Source organism: Achroia grisella, unplaced genomic scaffold (genome assembly GCF_030625045.1).
Source record: "Achroia grisella isolate CSIRO2021 unplaced genomic scaffold, CSIRO_AGI_Agris_v1 utg660, whole genome shotgun sequence".
In the NCBI taxonomy this organism is placed as follows: domain Eukaryota; kingdom Metazoa; phylum Arthropoda; class Insecta; order Lepidoptera; family Pyralidae; genus Achroia; species Achroia grisella.
In genome coordinates, this window is record NW_026712984.1 from 1,456,895 (window position 1) to 1,475,039 (window position 18,145).

At 32.8% G+C, this 18,145-nt stretch overlaps 1 protein-coding gene across 1 annotated transcript in view; it reads left to right on the forward strand.

Annotated features, from left to right (window-relative positions):
• LOC131849896 (uncharacterized) overlaps positions 1-18,145 on the forward strand; it is a 152,174-nt gene that overhangs the window by 11,167 nt on the left and 122,862 nt on the right. Inside the window, exons 2-3 of the mRNA XM_059200034.1 lie at positions 17,210-17,403; positions 17,652-17,737. Of these exons, the coding sequence (XP_059056017.1) occupies positions 17,210-17,403; positions 17,652-17,737 (280 nt within the window). The remainder of the gene's footprint in view (positions 1-17,209; positions 17,404-17,651; positions 17,738-18,145) is intronic.

The following is an 18,145-nucleotide window of genomic DNA, read 5'->3' on the forward strand; positions in this document are numbered from 1 at the left end:
GAGAAATATATTGTTAGTAATGGGAAATGGTTCCATTATTAGCCATATGACATGGCAGGTCGAGGTTAACCCAATCCTTCGATTATTGTGCGGTTACTCTAACTTGTTTCAAAATAAAGTTATATCATATAACTCGCTGAATGTAGCTATGTATAGGGTCCCTGACAGTCACAGTGGTCTAGCAATTTAGCATAGACCCTTTCCAGTGGTGCCGAGTTCGCTTCCTAGCACCACGCAATCATTTGTATTCTGTGGTGTGATTATTTGTATTGGTCTGGGTGTTTCTTATGTGTATTATGTATTTTGAATTAAGAAAAATAATAGTAATTTTTCTACCAGTTATGTAGTACTCATAACACAAGTTCTCCTTAGTTTCGAACTAGGTGGCGTAGAGTGAATTATGCAGGCTTCTTATTATTTATTATAGTTATTTCGGTCATTACTGATTCAGCCGGAAATATAAATTGGCACACAAAGTTTTTGTGGCTTGTTATATTCATATTCACAATGTTTTAGAGTCAAGTAGAGAATACCTCTATAACAGTAGTCCAGGGATATTATTATTAATGAAACTTTGCCGTTTTATATAAGTATAAATAATGAGATTATGCAATCCAAACAGAATGAAAATAAAATCCCTGTCTATAACTTATATTACTAAGGGTTTACAGTAAGCAGTAGGTTGTATATGACGTCCTTTGAATTATAATGACCATTGTACGCGTGTGAGTGGGAACAGTTATTTAAAAGCAACACCCGACGTGTTTGGTTCTCCTTGATATTATATCATACTAGCTGCCTGCTTTGTCTGCCTCAAATTTTCCCTTTTGTGCAACATTTTTCATTGTAATTCCGCTCCTATGGGCGTAGCGTGATGGTATACTTGAGGCCTTCCTCGATAATGAACTATCCAACACTAAAGTAACTTTCAAAATCGGATAAGCTATATAGTAGGTTACTTCGAACATCCACACTCGACTTACACCCATAAGATCAGATCAAATCTATCAGTGTGTCTGCCATCAAGTCCCGAAATAAGTATTTACGCTTAGACTTGATTCTACAATGGGAACTGGTGGATAACTGATAGAAAAACACATATATTATACATTTTTTTGTTGTAAACAACTAAAAGCACTGAATAAATATTTTTTCTTTCTTCCATATGAATCCGTGGCGTTTCGCTAGTATATTTATCTATACATATAAATAAAATTGGTGTGTCTGTTTGTAATATTGAAATAACCGGTTTTTACTACATGAATATAAATATAAATGCGGTACATACACCAAACTAACAATTTTTAAAATTTTTGTCTGTCTGTTTGTTCCGGCTAATCTCTGAAAAGGCTGGACTGATTTTGACGGGACTTTTATTGACAGGTAGCTAATGTAATAAGGAGTAACTTAGGTAGCCTAAGTTATTTTTTATTTTAGAAAAATAAAGTTAAATTCCACGCGGACTAAGTCGCGGGAACAGCTAGTAGATAATAAGGATATAAAGGAAGTCCGCAGAGGTCAGTCGCCAACGATAACAAAGACTTAGTTAACGGTCTATTCAATTAATAGGTTTCGACACTTACCGACATTAATACGCGAACTAGTCAAGATCTTGACAATTTATTGTCGACTGTTTGACAAGTTGAGTGATATTTACTAACGGATATCCTTTAATATATCTCGGCTACTTCAATTATGTTTAGTCGACTGCGGTTTTTGTTACCGTGTGAATTACAAAATTTATTGCTTAATGGAAAGAAGTAACTGTTTCTGGCAGCATGATTAAACTGTTGACTATTTCTGTTTTAATATATTTTGTCAATGTGGTTTATTGTACTTTTTCTTTTTGTTGTTTTTTTAAATATTGACATAAGTTCGTCATTATTTATATCTGTATAGAATACTGAAGAATTGGAAAATTAGCACTCTAATATGATATTTTTTTATACCATAGCAATGTTAACTAAATATACTGTCCAACTGATGATAACGAAATATAGCCTATAGAGATCAGCTTTCAGCTTATATTACAATATTCACATTTAGGTACAACAACTTATGAAAGCTGAACAAATGGCTATTATTATTTTTTAAAGATTATCACTATTACTAATATCGTATGTTCATTCAACCTACATAGTTTTTTTTAACAAACGCTTGTCATAAATTATAGCAACGAAAACAATTATGTTTTTTGCTTATCTCCCGAATTATGATCAATGATTCGATCTACATCTCGCTATTGATCATTGATGACTATATAAGGTAATGATGTCAACAGAACCTGATGTCATCGTCACGCTGTTTGTATATGTTGATCTTATACCTGTATTAGTACATTACAACATACTTTACATATTTACTAAATATGATTTTGTGGTATTTGATTTATAATTAAATAAATTAACAAGCGTTTAACACTTCCTATATTTTATAACAACTCGAACGAAAAGGGAGCGACTTATGACCCAAGAGGCAGTGAGTTCAAATCTGACCGACATCCAAATTGAGATTAAAAGTTAATTTATATTTTTTACTTACACTCTGGTAAAAGAAACAGTTATTATATATAACCTATAATTATATATAATAATTTATATTATATATAATAATATACGGAGCATAATATGAACATGTGAACAAGTGTTGCATTCACCACAATATCGATAATTGACAATACCTACTGACTACCCCATAGATTAGCTGTCGTGACAGTACATATTTTTAGTCCGATCAGTTACATTGTAATTAGTCCAGAATATTGGTATCGTTTAGAACACTTTCTAATATTTACGTTAAGTAGGTATATATGCCTTTAGATAGGTATATTTAAATACCAGTTATTTTACGAAGCAAGTTCATTTTATGCAAACATTATAAATAGATTTATTTACATTCAATTTACGTCATTAGTAATATTTATTTCAAGTGTGTTTTTTAATCAAAAGCCTCTTACTGTTCTAAGTCTTTTTTACGTTAGGCTGAAGTAAATATACCCTGTAATAAAAAAAAATACGGTGCTCATACTGATGTCAGATAGTGAAAACAATGAAGCAATTCTTAACAATTCTAGTTCGCAGTCTATCTGTCTGCGATCTGACATTTTGGTCTGTATCTCACCAGTGTTATTGCAAATTGGTCGATTGTCTTCAATGTTTTAATACCTGTGAAAACGATATGTAAATTATGAATATTATATTTCTTACAAAAGGATAAATATCAAAAGAAATCTTTTTCTTTCTGATTTAACTGTATCTGAGCAATTCTTTACATAATTCAGGTCTTACTATGGTAATTACTTCAACTGTTGGATCAAAATTGATATCATTACTTTTGTTACTACATATGTATATTTATTACAACTTTTTATAAATGAGGTATCGTATAAAGCTTTTTAAACGGTGTTTCGGTTGTAGATAAGCAACGCATAGGTGTCAAGTGATAACATGATGTCAGTAGTGCTGTTCATTTACGTAGACGATGGTTATCGCTTATCAAGTGGGTCATCAGCTAGTTTGCATTCCAATTACATAAAATATTTTTTTAACTTTAGTACAATTCTATTTCTTTTGTATACTTTACAAACACAAATCTTTCTTGAACCGTTATATTTACAAAGGGTGTTCTCAGTGACGTGCTCATTAAGTCGTGGTGGTCTGGTTGTTATCAGATGATCACGAATGCACCTCACGAATACAGTACACGATTCTAATATTTCTTGTGCCAAGTTTTAAGTTTCGGTCCAAGTTTAAGTGTGCCTCGGTAGCTATATTTGCAACTAGGCAACATCTGCAGCGTCGGCTGCCTGTATTAAATTGTTCTAGTACTTCGTTATGATTTACAGAGTTACAATTTCTTGAAGTTAAAACAAATGTCAGCATTTCTTTATTTCTAAATTATTTATTTAAATATCAAACAGAGAATTAGCAATGTGATTATTTAAATGTCGCTATATCGGTAAAAAGCAGCCATAGATTATTCTAGTAAGTAAGCTATGTAAAGAAAAAACAGCTAAAACGTTTCAAGTACTTGCCGGATTACACTAATTCAATTTGTTGTTAGGAGGATTGGGAGATTACATCTATATGTAGATTTTTTTATTTTATACACAGAGAAAGGAAAAAACATAGGATTGAAAATAAAGCAAGTATAAAAGACGTTTTTTTTTGCTAAAGGAATCTCTTCCAAACAACATTTGGAAAGAGACTATATAAAAAACTAAAATAGGTACCTTAAAAATCGTTAATAACTTTACCAGTATTTTTAGTTTCGTTTGGCAAAAAAATTGACAATTACATGAATCTATTTTAGCAAATTCTAACCACTCTCAATACATATTTCTGAATCTCAGAATTACATTCATCACTTGTTATGTTACAATTAATTCAATCGAATGTTCCTCTTGTTTTACATTTCTGAACTAAAAATAGTTCAAGATGATTGATAATATAAATAGATATACTCAATCCAACATTGAACTTCAAGTGTATTGAGGTTGATGAACTTGATATTGAAATTATGGGAACTTGTACATAGTGAATGCGTTTGTTTCATTAAATTTAACATGACGTTAATAATTGAATTGTGTGTTCATCTTCTAATGTGATTTGCTCTCCTTCCTGACCTTTTGTGTTAAATAAAACATTAAAAGAAACAGTTTGAATATATAATATACATTATAATTTATACAATAACTGGCGCCTATTCCGATCTAAGTGTCAGTCTAACCATAAAGAGAACAAACGCGTCCAGCCTTATTATATCTTATTATATTTATGTCTACTAATATTATAAAGAGAACAATTTCTTTATTTTCCATATTACTGTTATATTGCCATCTTTGAATTCTAAAATGAAAAATGAATTATTTATATTATTTCTTAAAATATCATAAAATACGGAATACTACCACAATGTTTGCTAAATCTATGTCAACATGTTTCTGCACTCACATTCACATTCTTAAAACTGGTCCGGATGCGATCTGCATAAAATAAAATTTTAATACGTATCGAATAGCAATATTTATGCATTTCAAGTTATTGATAACTTTTTGGTTATCTGATATCATTGCTATTTCTATTAAGGTTAACGTTTATGTTTTAATAATAAATTTTGCATGGCGATCCTAAAGTAAGAAATAAAACCGATACATTTCTCTATATAATATATTCACATAAATATGTATTTACTGATAAAAGATGATGCTAATGATTCTCGTCAACAGACCTCCAGTTGTAGAAATTAATGTATTTTAAGAACAAATTGTGCGCAGTTTTATTCTAGAAAAAAAAAATCGTAATCGATCGTAAATAAAAAAATGTTGTAATCTCATCATAAATAAAAAAAAAGCGTCAAACGAAGCAATAGCCCGAATAAATACCGCTCCAAATATATTTAAACCAGTTGATACTTATCTACCGAAGCGCCGCGGCTTTTGTTGATTCTAGCGTTAGTCACGATTTGACTGACAGTTTGAGCTCATTCTGTGCACCTCCAATACATTTGAACCACAACTATAACGAGGGCGTAGTGGTAAAGTTATTTACATCCAACTCCAAAGGTCGTGAGTTCGACTCCAGTCGTCGAAAAACTATGTGTCGAGTTACATTTCTAACTGACCGATGATCGTAATACCGATAACAGATTTTAAAGAGTTAAGCTGTAAGAAGTTGTCCGCATGGGCACCTTAGCAAGCTGCTTGCTTTTTAGGGTGTGTTTTGGTTGTAGGGTGGGATTAGGCAGTGAAATTACTGGGTAAGAGGCATTACATCTTAATCCTCTGGAATGAATGCATGGTATCACGATAACGTGATTTCAGTAGTGCTGTTCACGTATGGTGATTACCGCTTACCACCAGGTATGCCGTAAACACGATTTATTCAATTACATAAAAAATAACAAATAAAAGTTTATTAAAAAACGGTGGGAGTTTATTCTCTACATCGTCTGATTTTTTCCATCTTAAACATGAAGATCCTTTAAGCCGATTATTGATCAAATGACAAAGCCTTTTCATTTATAATATCAGCAAATTCAGTTTCAGAAATCACCACAATGTACTATTAAGGTCAACGATTTATAATTCGATACATATTTAGTTAAAAATAGGCGATCCATATTTCACGATCGCGAACACAATGGTCTTCTTTTTTATCATTTAAACCGCAAATAGTCTCTACCATCTCGTCGCATGAATACAAAGGAAAATGATCTTTATTACCTGTATAAGTTTGATTAAAAAAGCATACAATCGACCGATTCAAATTTGCCACTTCTTAGAGCATGACCGTAGCATTTCATTATGATTGACGAACGCTGAGCGGTGACTTTTAGATCTTAGTGTGGTTTAACCATTAATACTATATTAAACAATCGATTTAGCATTGTTTAAATCAGAATTAATTATTGTTATTAGAAGTATATTATTTCTGTAATTGAACTTCGCTTTCTTTGGAATATAAGAATCAAGAGTCTTTCTTGTAAGGACAGTTTGACTGGTTTGATAAATTTAATAATAATGATAACATAAACATTTATGACTAATATACCTAGTGGTGTATTCAGAAGCATAATTGTTGGATTAATAAAACAACATATGCTTTTAATATGTTTGGACTGTATTTTTATATTTGATTTACAGGAGTACAGTGTGTATGGCTTGATAGTTAGAAACAGAAAGGGGTGAGTGACAGTTTGAATGAATCCTTTTTAAACTGTTAAGTGTTGCCATTACAAACCGAAAATATATACTACAAAATATTTATATTTATTTTAGGTTCAAATTGTCTTGAACATAGTTGGGGCCGGGCCAGGGTTGGTGCAGTAAATTTGTTAAAAGAAAAAGATATTCTAAGTTAAAAGTATAATTGATTTAAATGAATAATGAGTTTTCTTTTATTGTCCATCTATAGGAAGTGGACATAATTTTCTAAAAGACCTAGTGTATATTTTATTACCCATTTTTACTTCAGCAACCCTGACTCTATCATCAGGTCCCGGAAATATTTTAACAATTCTGGCCATGGGCCAATTTAAAGGAGAAAGATTATCATTTTTTACAATGACAAGATCTCCAACTTTTAAATTATTATGTGGATGCAACCACTTTGGCCTGCTCTGCAATTGGGTCAGGTAGTCACGCGACCAAGCTTTCCAGAAATCTTGCTTTAATTTAGAAAGAATTTGCCAAAATTTTAATTTACTAATATCTTTATAAGAATAATCAATTTCAGGTAAGCTGGTCATTGCCGTGCCTATTAAAAAATGGCCAGGTGTCAAGTATTTACAATCAGAGATATCTGAGCTCATGGGAAGCAAAGGTCTCGAATTAAGTACTGCTTCAATTTCTGTAATTACAGTGTAAAGTCCTTCAAAAGTTAAAGAAAGATTCCCCACAATTCTTTTAAGATGGCTCTTAACACTCTTAACCCCGGCTTCCCAAAGCCCTCCAAATTCAGGTGAGTAACTAGGAATAAATTTAAATGTTATATGACTTTTAGAACAAAAATTTTCTATGTCATTTTTATGAGCTTTTTTAGAAAACAATTCATATAAGTCTTTTAATTGATTTGAAGCACCTTTAAAGGTTTTCGCGTTGTCGCAATATATATGAGTAGGCAAGCCTCGTCGAGCAATAAAACGTTTGAGACATGCCAAAAATGCTTCTGTGGTGAGGTCACTTACCAACTCAACATGGATGGCTTTACAAGCAAAGCAAACAAATAGCGCTATGTATGCCTTACTAAGAACCGGCTTTCTACTTCGTGGAATTTTGATGCTGAATGGACCGCAGAAGTCCACACCCACAATTTGAAATGGTCTGTTAGCTGTCAGCCTATCTTGTGGTAGAGACCCCATTAATTGTTTAGAAGCTTCTGCTTTCAAACGAGCACACTTTATGCATTTATTCACCACCTTTTTGACCTCGCGAGTTCCACTAATAAGCCAATATCTTTGAGATAAGGAGCTTAATACAAGCTTTGGACCAGCATGTAACAATCTAAGATGTTCTCTTCGAATTATGGAATGAGTAATATGAGAAGATTTTGGAAGTATAGCAGGGTGCATTTTATCAAAGGAAATATTTTTCGCATTTTGTAGACGCCCTCCTACTCTGAGAACACCAGTTTGATCTAAATATGGGTAAAGATTAGCTAAACCAGATTTAATAGGTTTTCCCTTTATCATTGACTCTATGTCCTTATGAAAGTATTTTCTTTGAATACACCGAATTACTACTGAGAGTCCGTTATAGAGCTCTTTAGGCATCAGCGAACCACTAAATTTTTCTTGACTGAGACAGTTATTTTTAAAACGTAAAATATAAGAGATGACTCTTTGTAATTTATTAATATCAGAAATTTTTTGAAATAAATCGAATACAGATGGATCTATACAGTAGACATTCACTGATAATTCAGGCTCATGATTTGCTATGGGATAGCTACAGTCGGCAGGTGTATGGCAAAATTTATTATTTATTAAATCTTTAGGACCATGCCACCACAAATAATTTGATTGCAATTTATGTGGATCAATTCCCCTTGTGAGCAAGTCTGCAGGATTATCAGAAGTTTTTACATATGACCATTGAAAATCTTTAGTTAAAGAATTTATTTCCTTAACCCTATTTGAAACATATGGATTCGCTTTAATATTGGCCATTTTAATCCAGGCTAATACTATCTGTGAATCGCTATATAGAAACACCTTTAACTTCAATCTTGTTTGCAATATGGTGCTTACTCTGTTTACTAATTTTGCTAGTAACAAAGCACTATTAAGTTCTAACTTTGGAATGGTTATGGATTTATTTAGAGGGGCAACCCTTGTTTTAGAACAAAGTAAGTTACTAGAGACACTAGAATCAGAATTAAAATTTCTCAGATAGAGACAGCAGCCAAATGCCTTAAGAGAGGCATCCGCATATCCAACTAACTCTACATGGAATAGAGTATTGGTGTATATGACTCGTGGTATTTTAATTGTTCCCATCGAGTTGAGATTAAATAAAAATTTATTCCAATGATCAATTTGTTTCTGGGGCAATGTAGAGTCCCAGTCAATCTGCATAGACCATAGCTCTTGCATAAATAACTTGGCTAGTACCACTACAGGACTAATCAAGCCTAATGGGTCAAAAATTTTCCCAATAAAACTAAGAATTTTTCTCTTAGTTTTCATATAATAATTGTTTTCAATGATAGGACTTGAAAATCCTTAGGTCGCTGGTTCATATCCGGCTCGAAGGACCACAAGCAGTATGTTGGATTAATAAAACAACATATGCTTTTAATATGTTTGGACTGTATTTTTATATTTGATTTACAGGAGTACAGTGTGTATGGCTTGATAGTTAGAAACAGAAAAGGGTGAGTGACAGTTTGAATGAATCCTTTTTAAACTGTTAAGTGTTGCCATTACAAACCGAAAATATATACTACAAAATATTTATATTTATTTTAGGTTCAAATTGTCTTGAACAATAATCAACTATTAATATCGTGAGAATGTTCATATATTGCTTTGTATATTTGAATCCAACGCGACAGGGGGCAACCTATCACCTTCTCTCGAATTAATTTTGGTTTATGTCGATGTTTCTATTACCGTAACAGTTTGTCAGAAATAAATATTGGCGCAGAAAAATTTTTAACCGTTGCTATATTTGAACTCAGAACCTTTATGTCCAATTTTGGGATAGTAAACTACGACGCTATTTTCGTAAGTTTGATTAAAACATATCTATTTAGATATAAGTAGGTACAATAGATATAATTAAAATTTGTTTTCACATAATAAGGCATCAGATTATATAAAAAAATTAAAAGGAAGAAATTATATCATTAGTAGTTTAATAAAATGTTGTTCTGACATTTTAATACTACCCGTCTGGCTACTTATATACAATATATCCGGTTTCATGGCGTTCAAGTATAATTTTCTCTTAAAGCAAGATTGTCAATTAATCGTGATTTCAGGATGTATGCATATTATCAACAACTTCACGATGTTCTTAATTCGATTGTATCTTTTTTTGTGTTACCCCAGAACATTTTTGTATGTAATCTGATTTAGGAAATTCTTTTTTTAACAGAAAGCTTAGTACTTCTCGTGTGAGCTTATAGAAATTTGATCAATTGCTGATCTGTATTTCTGTATCCTTAACAAAGCCATTCGATATGATGACGGTTTTTTATACAGTATTTATCATTTAATCATTAGATTTTTCCTAAGATTTCTTTAAGTTAATTGTATTTGAAGAAATCCTATTCTATTCTAATTGATGTTAACATCACGTTAAATAGTGAGCTTCCTTTTGAATTTAATCGCAAAATCCTTTGTTTAAAATGTGTGAGTAAAAAAACTCAAAAGTGATTCACCGGATAAAATCTCTGCGCGTACACCGAACCCTTGGTCGATTACATCATTTCGAAAAAAGCTGCGATACTCAAATTAGAATTTATTGTGAGTTTATACGAAATGGACTGATTTATTTATAACATTACTTACGTTACGTTAACGACCAACAACCGTTCGAGATAACAATTTCAATTTATGTAGCCTCTGTGCTACATTTTGCAATTAATTGGTATATTTTATCGTTTTGTAATATATTTAATTAGTAAGTTTTTTTTTATTATTGTGTCAGTGGTCCTCAATCTCGCTTATTTCAGTCTCCGAGTAGCTTTATAAACTGTGTATCGGTTGAAAGGTGGAGATAAATGCAGTGAAATTACAGTACATATATACATGTATAAACATAATACATAATATTATAAACAGGTAAAGTTTATGAGATTGAACGGGAAATCTTGAATCTATACTGAACCGATTTTGAATATTTGTAAACAACTTGTGCGCGAGTCAGCTAGTCATTACATACTTATAATCTATCCCCGAAACTACTTGTTTTAATCCAGCACTTAAATAGTAACCCCTGTATTACTAAAACAATGCATGTTCTTCATTATTTATTAAGAATTTTCCATCTCCTTATTCATGTACAGGACATGAGAACCTAGCCATATATCAATCATGCATAATATAATTACGAAAGTATACATCTCTCTGTGCGTCCGTTACCTTTTCATTATTAAAAGGCTGGACGGATAAAACATAAACTGTATCACGAGGACGGATTGGGCTATCTTTTATTAAAAAAGCAAACGAATTCGCGTGTAATAATGCACCAGTTTAAAACAACTTGTTTACAAAATTACACTGACCGACATCAAACTTGGTATCCTAATTATGCGAACCCACATTCTTGGTTCGAAGGTTGTATCTTTAATAGAACTATTAAAACATTAAGTACTCTTATACGTACATAAAACATAACATTTGATTGAAAACATACTGATTTGACTGTCGTAACAAAATAACTACAAAACGGGCAATAAAAAATCAACATTCAAGTGCCGACTAAGTAAAGACCCTGACATCGTGTGCATGACATCATTGTAACAGCCTCGAATCCTAACGCCCACGATTTAGTAACTTTACAATTAATACATACATTATCCTAATTCTAATAGCTCGTATAAGGCTTTTAAATTATATATTTAATAGCAAGAAATGGACGAAATAGTGATAAGTGATAGTATATGTTCAGACGAGGGATGGAATTATTTAAGTAGGACCGAAATAGACTGTGTGAAAAGTCGTCTGCGTGGGGTACCTCAATGTAAAATAATCTAGCCGTCAAGCAGTTTGTTTTGTAAGATGCGTTTTGGTGTGTTCGGATGAGATATGGCAGTGAAATTATAGGGTAAAAGGTATCGCAGGCGTCATATGACAACGTGATGTTCTTGATGCTGTTCATGTTCCTAAGTGTCAGTTGACATTTACCTTCAGGCGTTTTATTAATATGATTGCCATTGTATATCTACAACATTATGGTATGGTATTTATAATATACGGACCCGTCATTCTTGTACATATTTCTACGAGTATACTAAATTACATTAAGTTTTTGTTGTTCTATCATGTTATTTTTATTTTACAAAACGATATCATGTACTCCAGCGTCTATTATTATTTATAATATGGTCTTTAACACAACAGGTCTAAATCTATATTCGAATGTCTAGTCTATAATCTAATATTTAGTATAAATAGCTAGGTTTTTTGCTAACTAATTCGTTCAGTATTTGATGATCTCATAATAATAATAGGTTCGTAAACTTTTATCGTTTTAAATTGAGTATCAAGTCCAAATAAAAAAACCGATTAACCGCAAAAAAAAATTGCTCGTAATCTTAAAATTTCGCGGATAGACATTTTTTACTTAGTATTTTCGCTGCGTTAACAATGGGAAATAATCCGTTAAAATGGACTTTTTTATCTAATTGGAATGGTAAACAAGCTGATGGCCCACCTGGTGGTAAGCGGCAACCGTCGCCTTCGGGAGAATTCGATATGTTTTTACTGTTTTATCTTTTTTCAACCGAAATACATTTCACGAAGGAAGCTGCTTGGCCGTTAAAATATGTGAGACTAAAATACACCGTCGACTTTGTACGGTGTAGCTCGGTATGTCTTATAATCCACTGATTGTAATATGCAAATATATATCTCATATTTACAAGTAGACAACAGGGAAAGTGGCAGATGAACAAATAAATTATGACTATGCATGAAATCTTTCATGGCCTGATTCCTCAGTCGAGGCCGTAACATTATCTATGACTTTCCTTCGGGTCTGATCATATTATCGTTGCCATGCTTTAATTGATTTTTTAGTCTTCAAGTCATGTAACTGTAAATATTGCATTCATCTGAAGAAATACTTCTATATACATATTTTTTTATGATAATGTGAATTGTTACTGTTTGTGAGGACTGGCCCGTTTGAGTTACGGCCCCTGCATAAATTATTACTCTTTGATAAAAATGGAATAACATAATATGCTGGTAGTCACTAGAGTATAGTTTGTTGTCATTTCTTTGTGGTTTTTAACTATGTTCCGAATATACAGTACATTTTATTTATCATAAGTGTCTGTAATGAACCTAAATATATTTTGATTTGATTCAATATTCTTTTCAACTGATTGCTGAAAGAATTATGTAAATTCAACTGTTCTTCATTAAATTGCTCTTAACAGATTTCAGTAATCAGCATCAGTGGACTCTTTGTGGATTCTTTTAACTCACAGGTTTCCATTATACGTTGAGCATGAAATATACTCTTTATGTAATATATTCAGATAATCAACATGATGATCGTCTGGAATATTGCTTATGCAGTAATATGGATATTTTGTGAAACAATTGGAATGGTAAAGAAGCTGATGTTACGGAACCTTCAACAGATCATCATCATATGATACGACGCCCCAACAGACTATAAACGGTAACAGTCGCCTATATACCGAAACAATACTACTGACATTACGTTAGCATGCTAACAGTACCTCAGTGATACCACCACTCATGCGTTGTCCTTCCGGTGGACTAAGATACATACATACATACATATTTGCCTTACTGTAATTTGTTAAGTCGTTCACACAACATCGGCTCAGCCGAATGGGTGATAAATAATATTATGCGTAGATAATTTTACAGCAATACAACCCAATTTAGTCGTACTACAACTTTACCTTGAATGGACACTTTTTTTGGCGTTTTATATTTACCATCCAACGGTATGCAAATAGATTAATTCTGTCACGTACATCGAAAGAATGCTTTTGTGTTTTGTGTACAAACCCCATCTTGAACGTATTGTATGAACTATTGATGTTAGTTTTTGTGATGAATGAAGTATGGTGTTATATACTGTTTATTTGACTACGTAACACGCAGTCGCGAGAATTGTATAGTTTTCCTTTAACTGTTTATAAATCGTGTCAATATTTATTTTATACAATATTATAGTGTAAATGGGAGTTATATGGAGGAACCTCTCCTATTGAAACGATTTTGAAAATTATTTTAGTGTTACAGTAACTCACTAACTTCAGTACAGACATTGTAACAATGAAAAACTTGCACTGAGCCAAGCGAATCGATTAGATTGACATTTTTGGCATGTTTCGGTCATCAACCGCCGTACTGTTACAAATTTTGTTGTCATACTGTACCATTCTGTTGCAAGTAACTGTCTATTTCAACTAACGGCTGCATGATCAGACATTATTTTTTTTTACTTCTACCAGGCTTCTCAATTGCTAATTCTTTGAATTGTCTAATTTAATGCTCTATTGTTTTTATAGAAATTGAATGGCACATTTCACGGCTCACCTTAAAGGGACATTGTAGACGTCGTCAATATATGTATATAAGCATAACCGTGGATCTCACAAATACAGTATGATGACCGTCTTAACTCTCATGACTTATTGATACCAATTAAGGTGCCTTAATATAATGGAATTTCATTCCCATATATTACTCTTTCAAAACGTCATATCCAACAGGTAGGCGTTGGCCTTAATTTGTTAACAGATTTGAAATGTCTTTTTCACTCGCTCCCTTTTTTCGTTTAAAAGTCAGCTACGACATACATATATTCACCCGGAATATAGCTTGCAATATAATGCTTAACTAAAACAATATGCTTTGATTACCGTTCTTAGGTTCAAAACATTTTGGGGATAAAATAAATTACATTGGTAATTACACACTCACTTCTTACTGTCTCTGGCATTCTCTGGAATAAGTTCTGCAACATGCCACTGTGATTACAACTAATCTGAATATAATTTCGATCAGTGACATAGAGCTCATCATGATTGATGGCGCTATCATCTGATATGGCTTTGATTACTGTTTAGAACTATGATTTATTAGTCGTTACTGTGCATTTTTTAACAGTCAGTGCATTATATGTCTCACGTTTTTCTGAAGTGTTATTATCAGAGTACTTTTTAATGTTGGTGTATGTTCGTTCTACTTTAAAAAGTTTACAGCTTTTCTAATACCATATTAATTTAGTGAACATAATAAAGTAAAAAAATTACCAGTTGAGTTACTTATCCAGTTCTTCTCAACTGAAGTATGTAGTTAGCTTAACTGTACTGTACTGTACTGTAGGAATAGTGATAAAAATTATGATGTACATAAGAGGCCGAAAGGTCACATGTGAATAAATAAATGTTTTTTAATTTGAGTTTGAGTAATTTAGCTGTTAATGATAATAGTATTTTCCTAACAATATAATATATTATGTACCCACGACTGCGGATACAATCTGTTTTTTTAAATTATTTAAATCCGTTCAGCCGAGAATAAATAAATTGAAAGGGATCCATGGTATATTATTAAAATTATAGACACACACTTCAATTCAAACTTTTTTAATACTTGCGCGTGTCGTGCTATATGGTTAGGTTTACATCTATTATCTTAGTGGAAACAATGGTTTAAAAAAAGTGGTTTATACAATAATGCAGTCAGCATTATTGTATAACATAGACGTGTGATTCGTAAACTAAAAAATAATAGGAAACACGTCATTTGAAGATGTTTTTAACAGTTACATTTGCTCTAGCACATTTCTTCTAAAAACTTACATTGCAAAATGTATTTCGATGTTAATGGTGATATTTGGCAGTCAAATTAATGTGTAAGGCGGCATACCCATTAAGTTCTTAGTTCACTTGCATTATGCTTTAAATAAGAAAATGGATCCATTTTTTTTATTACCAGTTTAATTACTGTACTTTTAACAATAGAGAGTTGTTTTTTTCTTAAACACTAAGGGTCGTTTTAATATATCTTCTAATACTACTATCATTAGTGTGTTAACCCATATAATTCTAAGTAGATACGACAGTTCCTCATAGTTTCAGACTATTACTGTGGCTGGATGACAGCCAGACTGTAATGCATTGACCTGTACATTTATTTATAACATACTATCATAGCACGTTGTTGACTCCTTGCTTGACATGGCTGACATAAGTATTAACGTTTCTTAAGGGCCGGCAACGCGGACGTGACACCCAAAAACCATGACCCCCTGTTTTAGGCTACGGTAGTCTTTTACCATGAGTTAGTCCGTATGCTTATTTGCTATCCTCGAGGTATAAAAAAATGCGGTAAGGGTTTTTATTCAGAATGATGATGGAACTATACTTTAAGGGTATACGCTGGCAGGACGTCCGTTTAGTTCCGTTTGTTCGCAAGGACATGACATGGTCAATAGGGCTACAAACATTAATACTAATAAATATAATATCGATTAACACTATGGCCAGAATGTGTTAGTTAATTTAGTATTTTACTTACATAAATACGAGTATAAAACAGATATTTTTAGATCTATGATCTACATCGTAAACAGGACTCAGGTTGTATGTACTAATCCTATACCTACATAAGTTTATAAGCCCAAACATGTTGTTTGTTATCTAGATTAAACCATTAGATATTCTTTTTAATAGAGTCATCTAAAATACTGAGTAGTCATCATTAAAAAATACTGACTTCAGTTAACGCCTTACTAACTCTATTCTTACTGTTTTTATTACAATATACAACACTTTACACGTTTAATAACTAACTGCAGACTATAATTTCGTGCCTCCTAAATCTTTGGAACTTCTGAACTTTAATATTTATTACGACGGCTGTTCCGTCGTCTTGGATAATATCTTCTTTAACGTGTTATTACCTATTGTTAGTGATAACTTAATTGGTTTCTTTCTCAGCGGCAGTAAATTCGATACTATCGTATAGAAAAGTAAAAGTCATGGTGATTCGTTATTAACTGCAATCAAGTTATAGTGAGACATTTTTATTATATACAAAGTCACGTCACCTGTGTACCCCACTTTACGTCCTCACAACTAGTTTAGCCGAAGTGATATCAGAATCCTCTTGAGCAACACATGAGTGGTATTAGGGGTGTGACATGATAACGTGATGTCAGTAGTGATGTACCTACGAGTATGCAGGCAATGGTTACCACTTGGTGGGTCCGCTTATTAGCCGTTCCAATTACCTACATTGAAATAAACTTCGTTTTGGTTGGAATGGGGTGAGATATAGAAATTACAGGAGGCATGGCAATACATTCACAATTTCTTGACCTGTCAGGCGTAAGTAGGGAATTATTACATCTTCGGAATGTCTAAGAATGAAAGTAACAGTTTAAATGTGGTCCTAAACAATAGTCCCGGCAGACCCTTATGACACAACGTCCGTGTTTCCGTTAAGTACTTTTTTTTCTAAAGTTAATTTTCTTTTATTCCAGATATCAGACATAGTGGTGGGACAAGAACCTAACGTAACCGCCCGGGAGGCGTTGCTGAGCTGGGCTCGGCGGTCCACTGCCAAGTACCCAGGCGTAAGGGTGACCGACTTCACGTCGTCGTGGCGTGATGGGCTGGCCTTCAACGCGCTTATACACAGGAACCGTCCTGACCTGATAGACTGGCGTAATATCAGGTAATAATTGTTAAATTTTGCACAATATCAGATATTTTTATGAACGATTACGGAAGGGGACCTAGCATTAGTAGTAGTGACAACTGTGGCTTGTATTCGTACATAAACAGCATCATATACGTCGTCATATGATGCCGGTCTCTATCTACAATAACTGCTGCTGCTCCCTCCAGTTTCCGTAATGGATTGTTGATATCAATATATATATGTATAAGTTCGTAAACAAAATGTATTGCTATTTGTTCCAGGTCAAGACAGGTGCGTGAGCGCTTGGAGACGGCTTTCCACGTGGTCGAGAAAGAATATGGCGTCACCAGGCTGTTGGACCCCGAAGGTAAGTGAGAGTTTTTATGAAAGAAAATTTTAAAATATGTTCCTATTTGTTTATTTATAATCTCGTTCTCGATTTAGAAGAGCAGGTGAAAGATCAAGTACGGAAAAAGCGATGAATTAACAACAATCTTTTAGTTGCCAATTTTAACGGTAAAACGCTTTTAAGCTCATTATATTCATTAAATAACTTATCGACATATTGAGTGATTATTTAACATTTTTATCATTGAGGGCTGTAATTATTAAAATCATAAAGTTAGCGGTACACTGTAAGATTTGCGATGTGACCAGAAAAACGTTGTCGGTCATATTAAATAACGCGTGGAAGATAAACAAACATGAAGTGATATTATTTGCATATTCGAGCAAGTAAGGAGTTGTTAATAGTTAATTTCTAGTACTCGGAGTA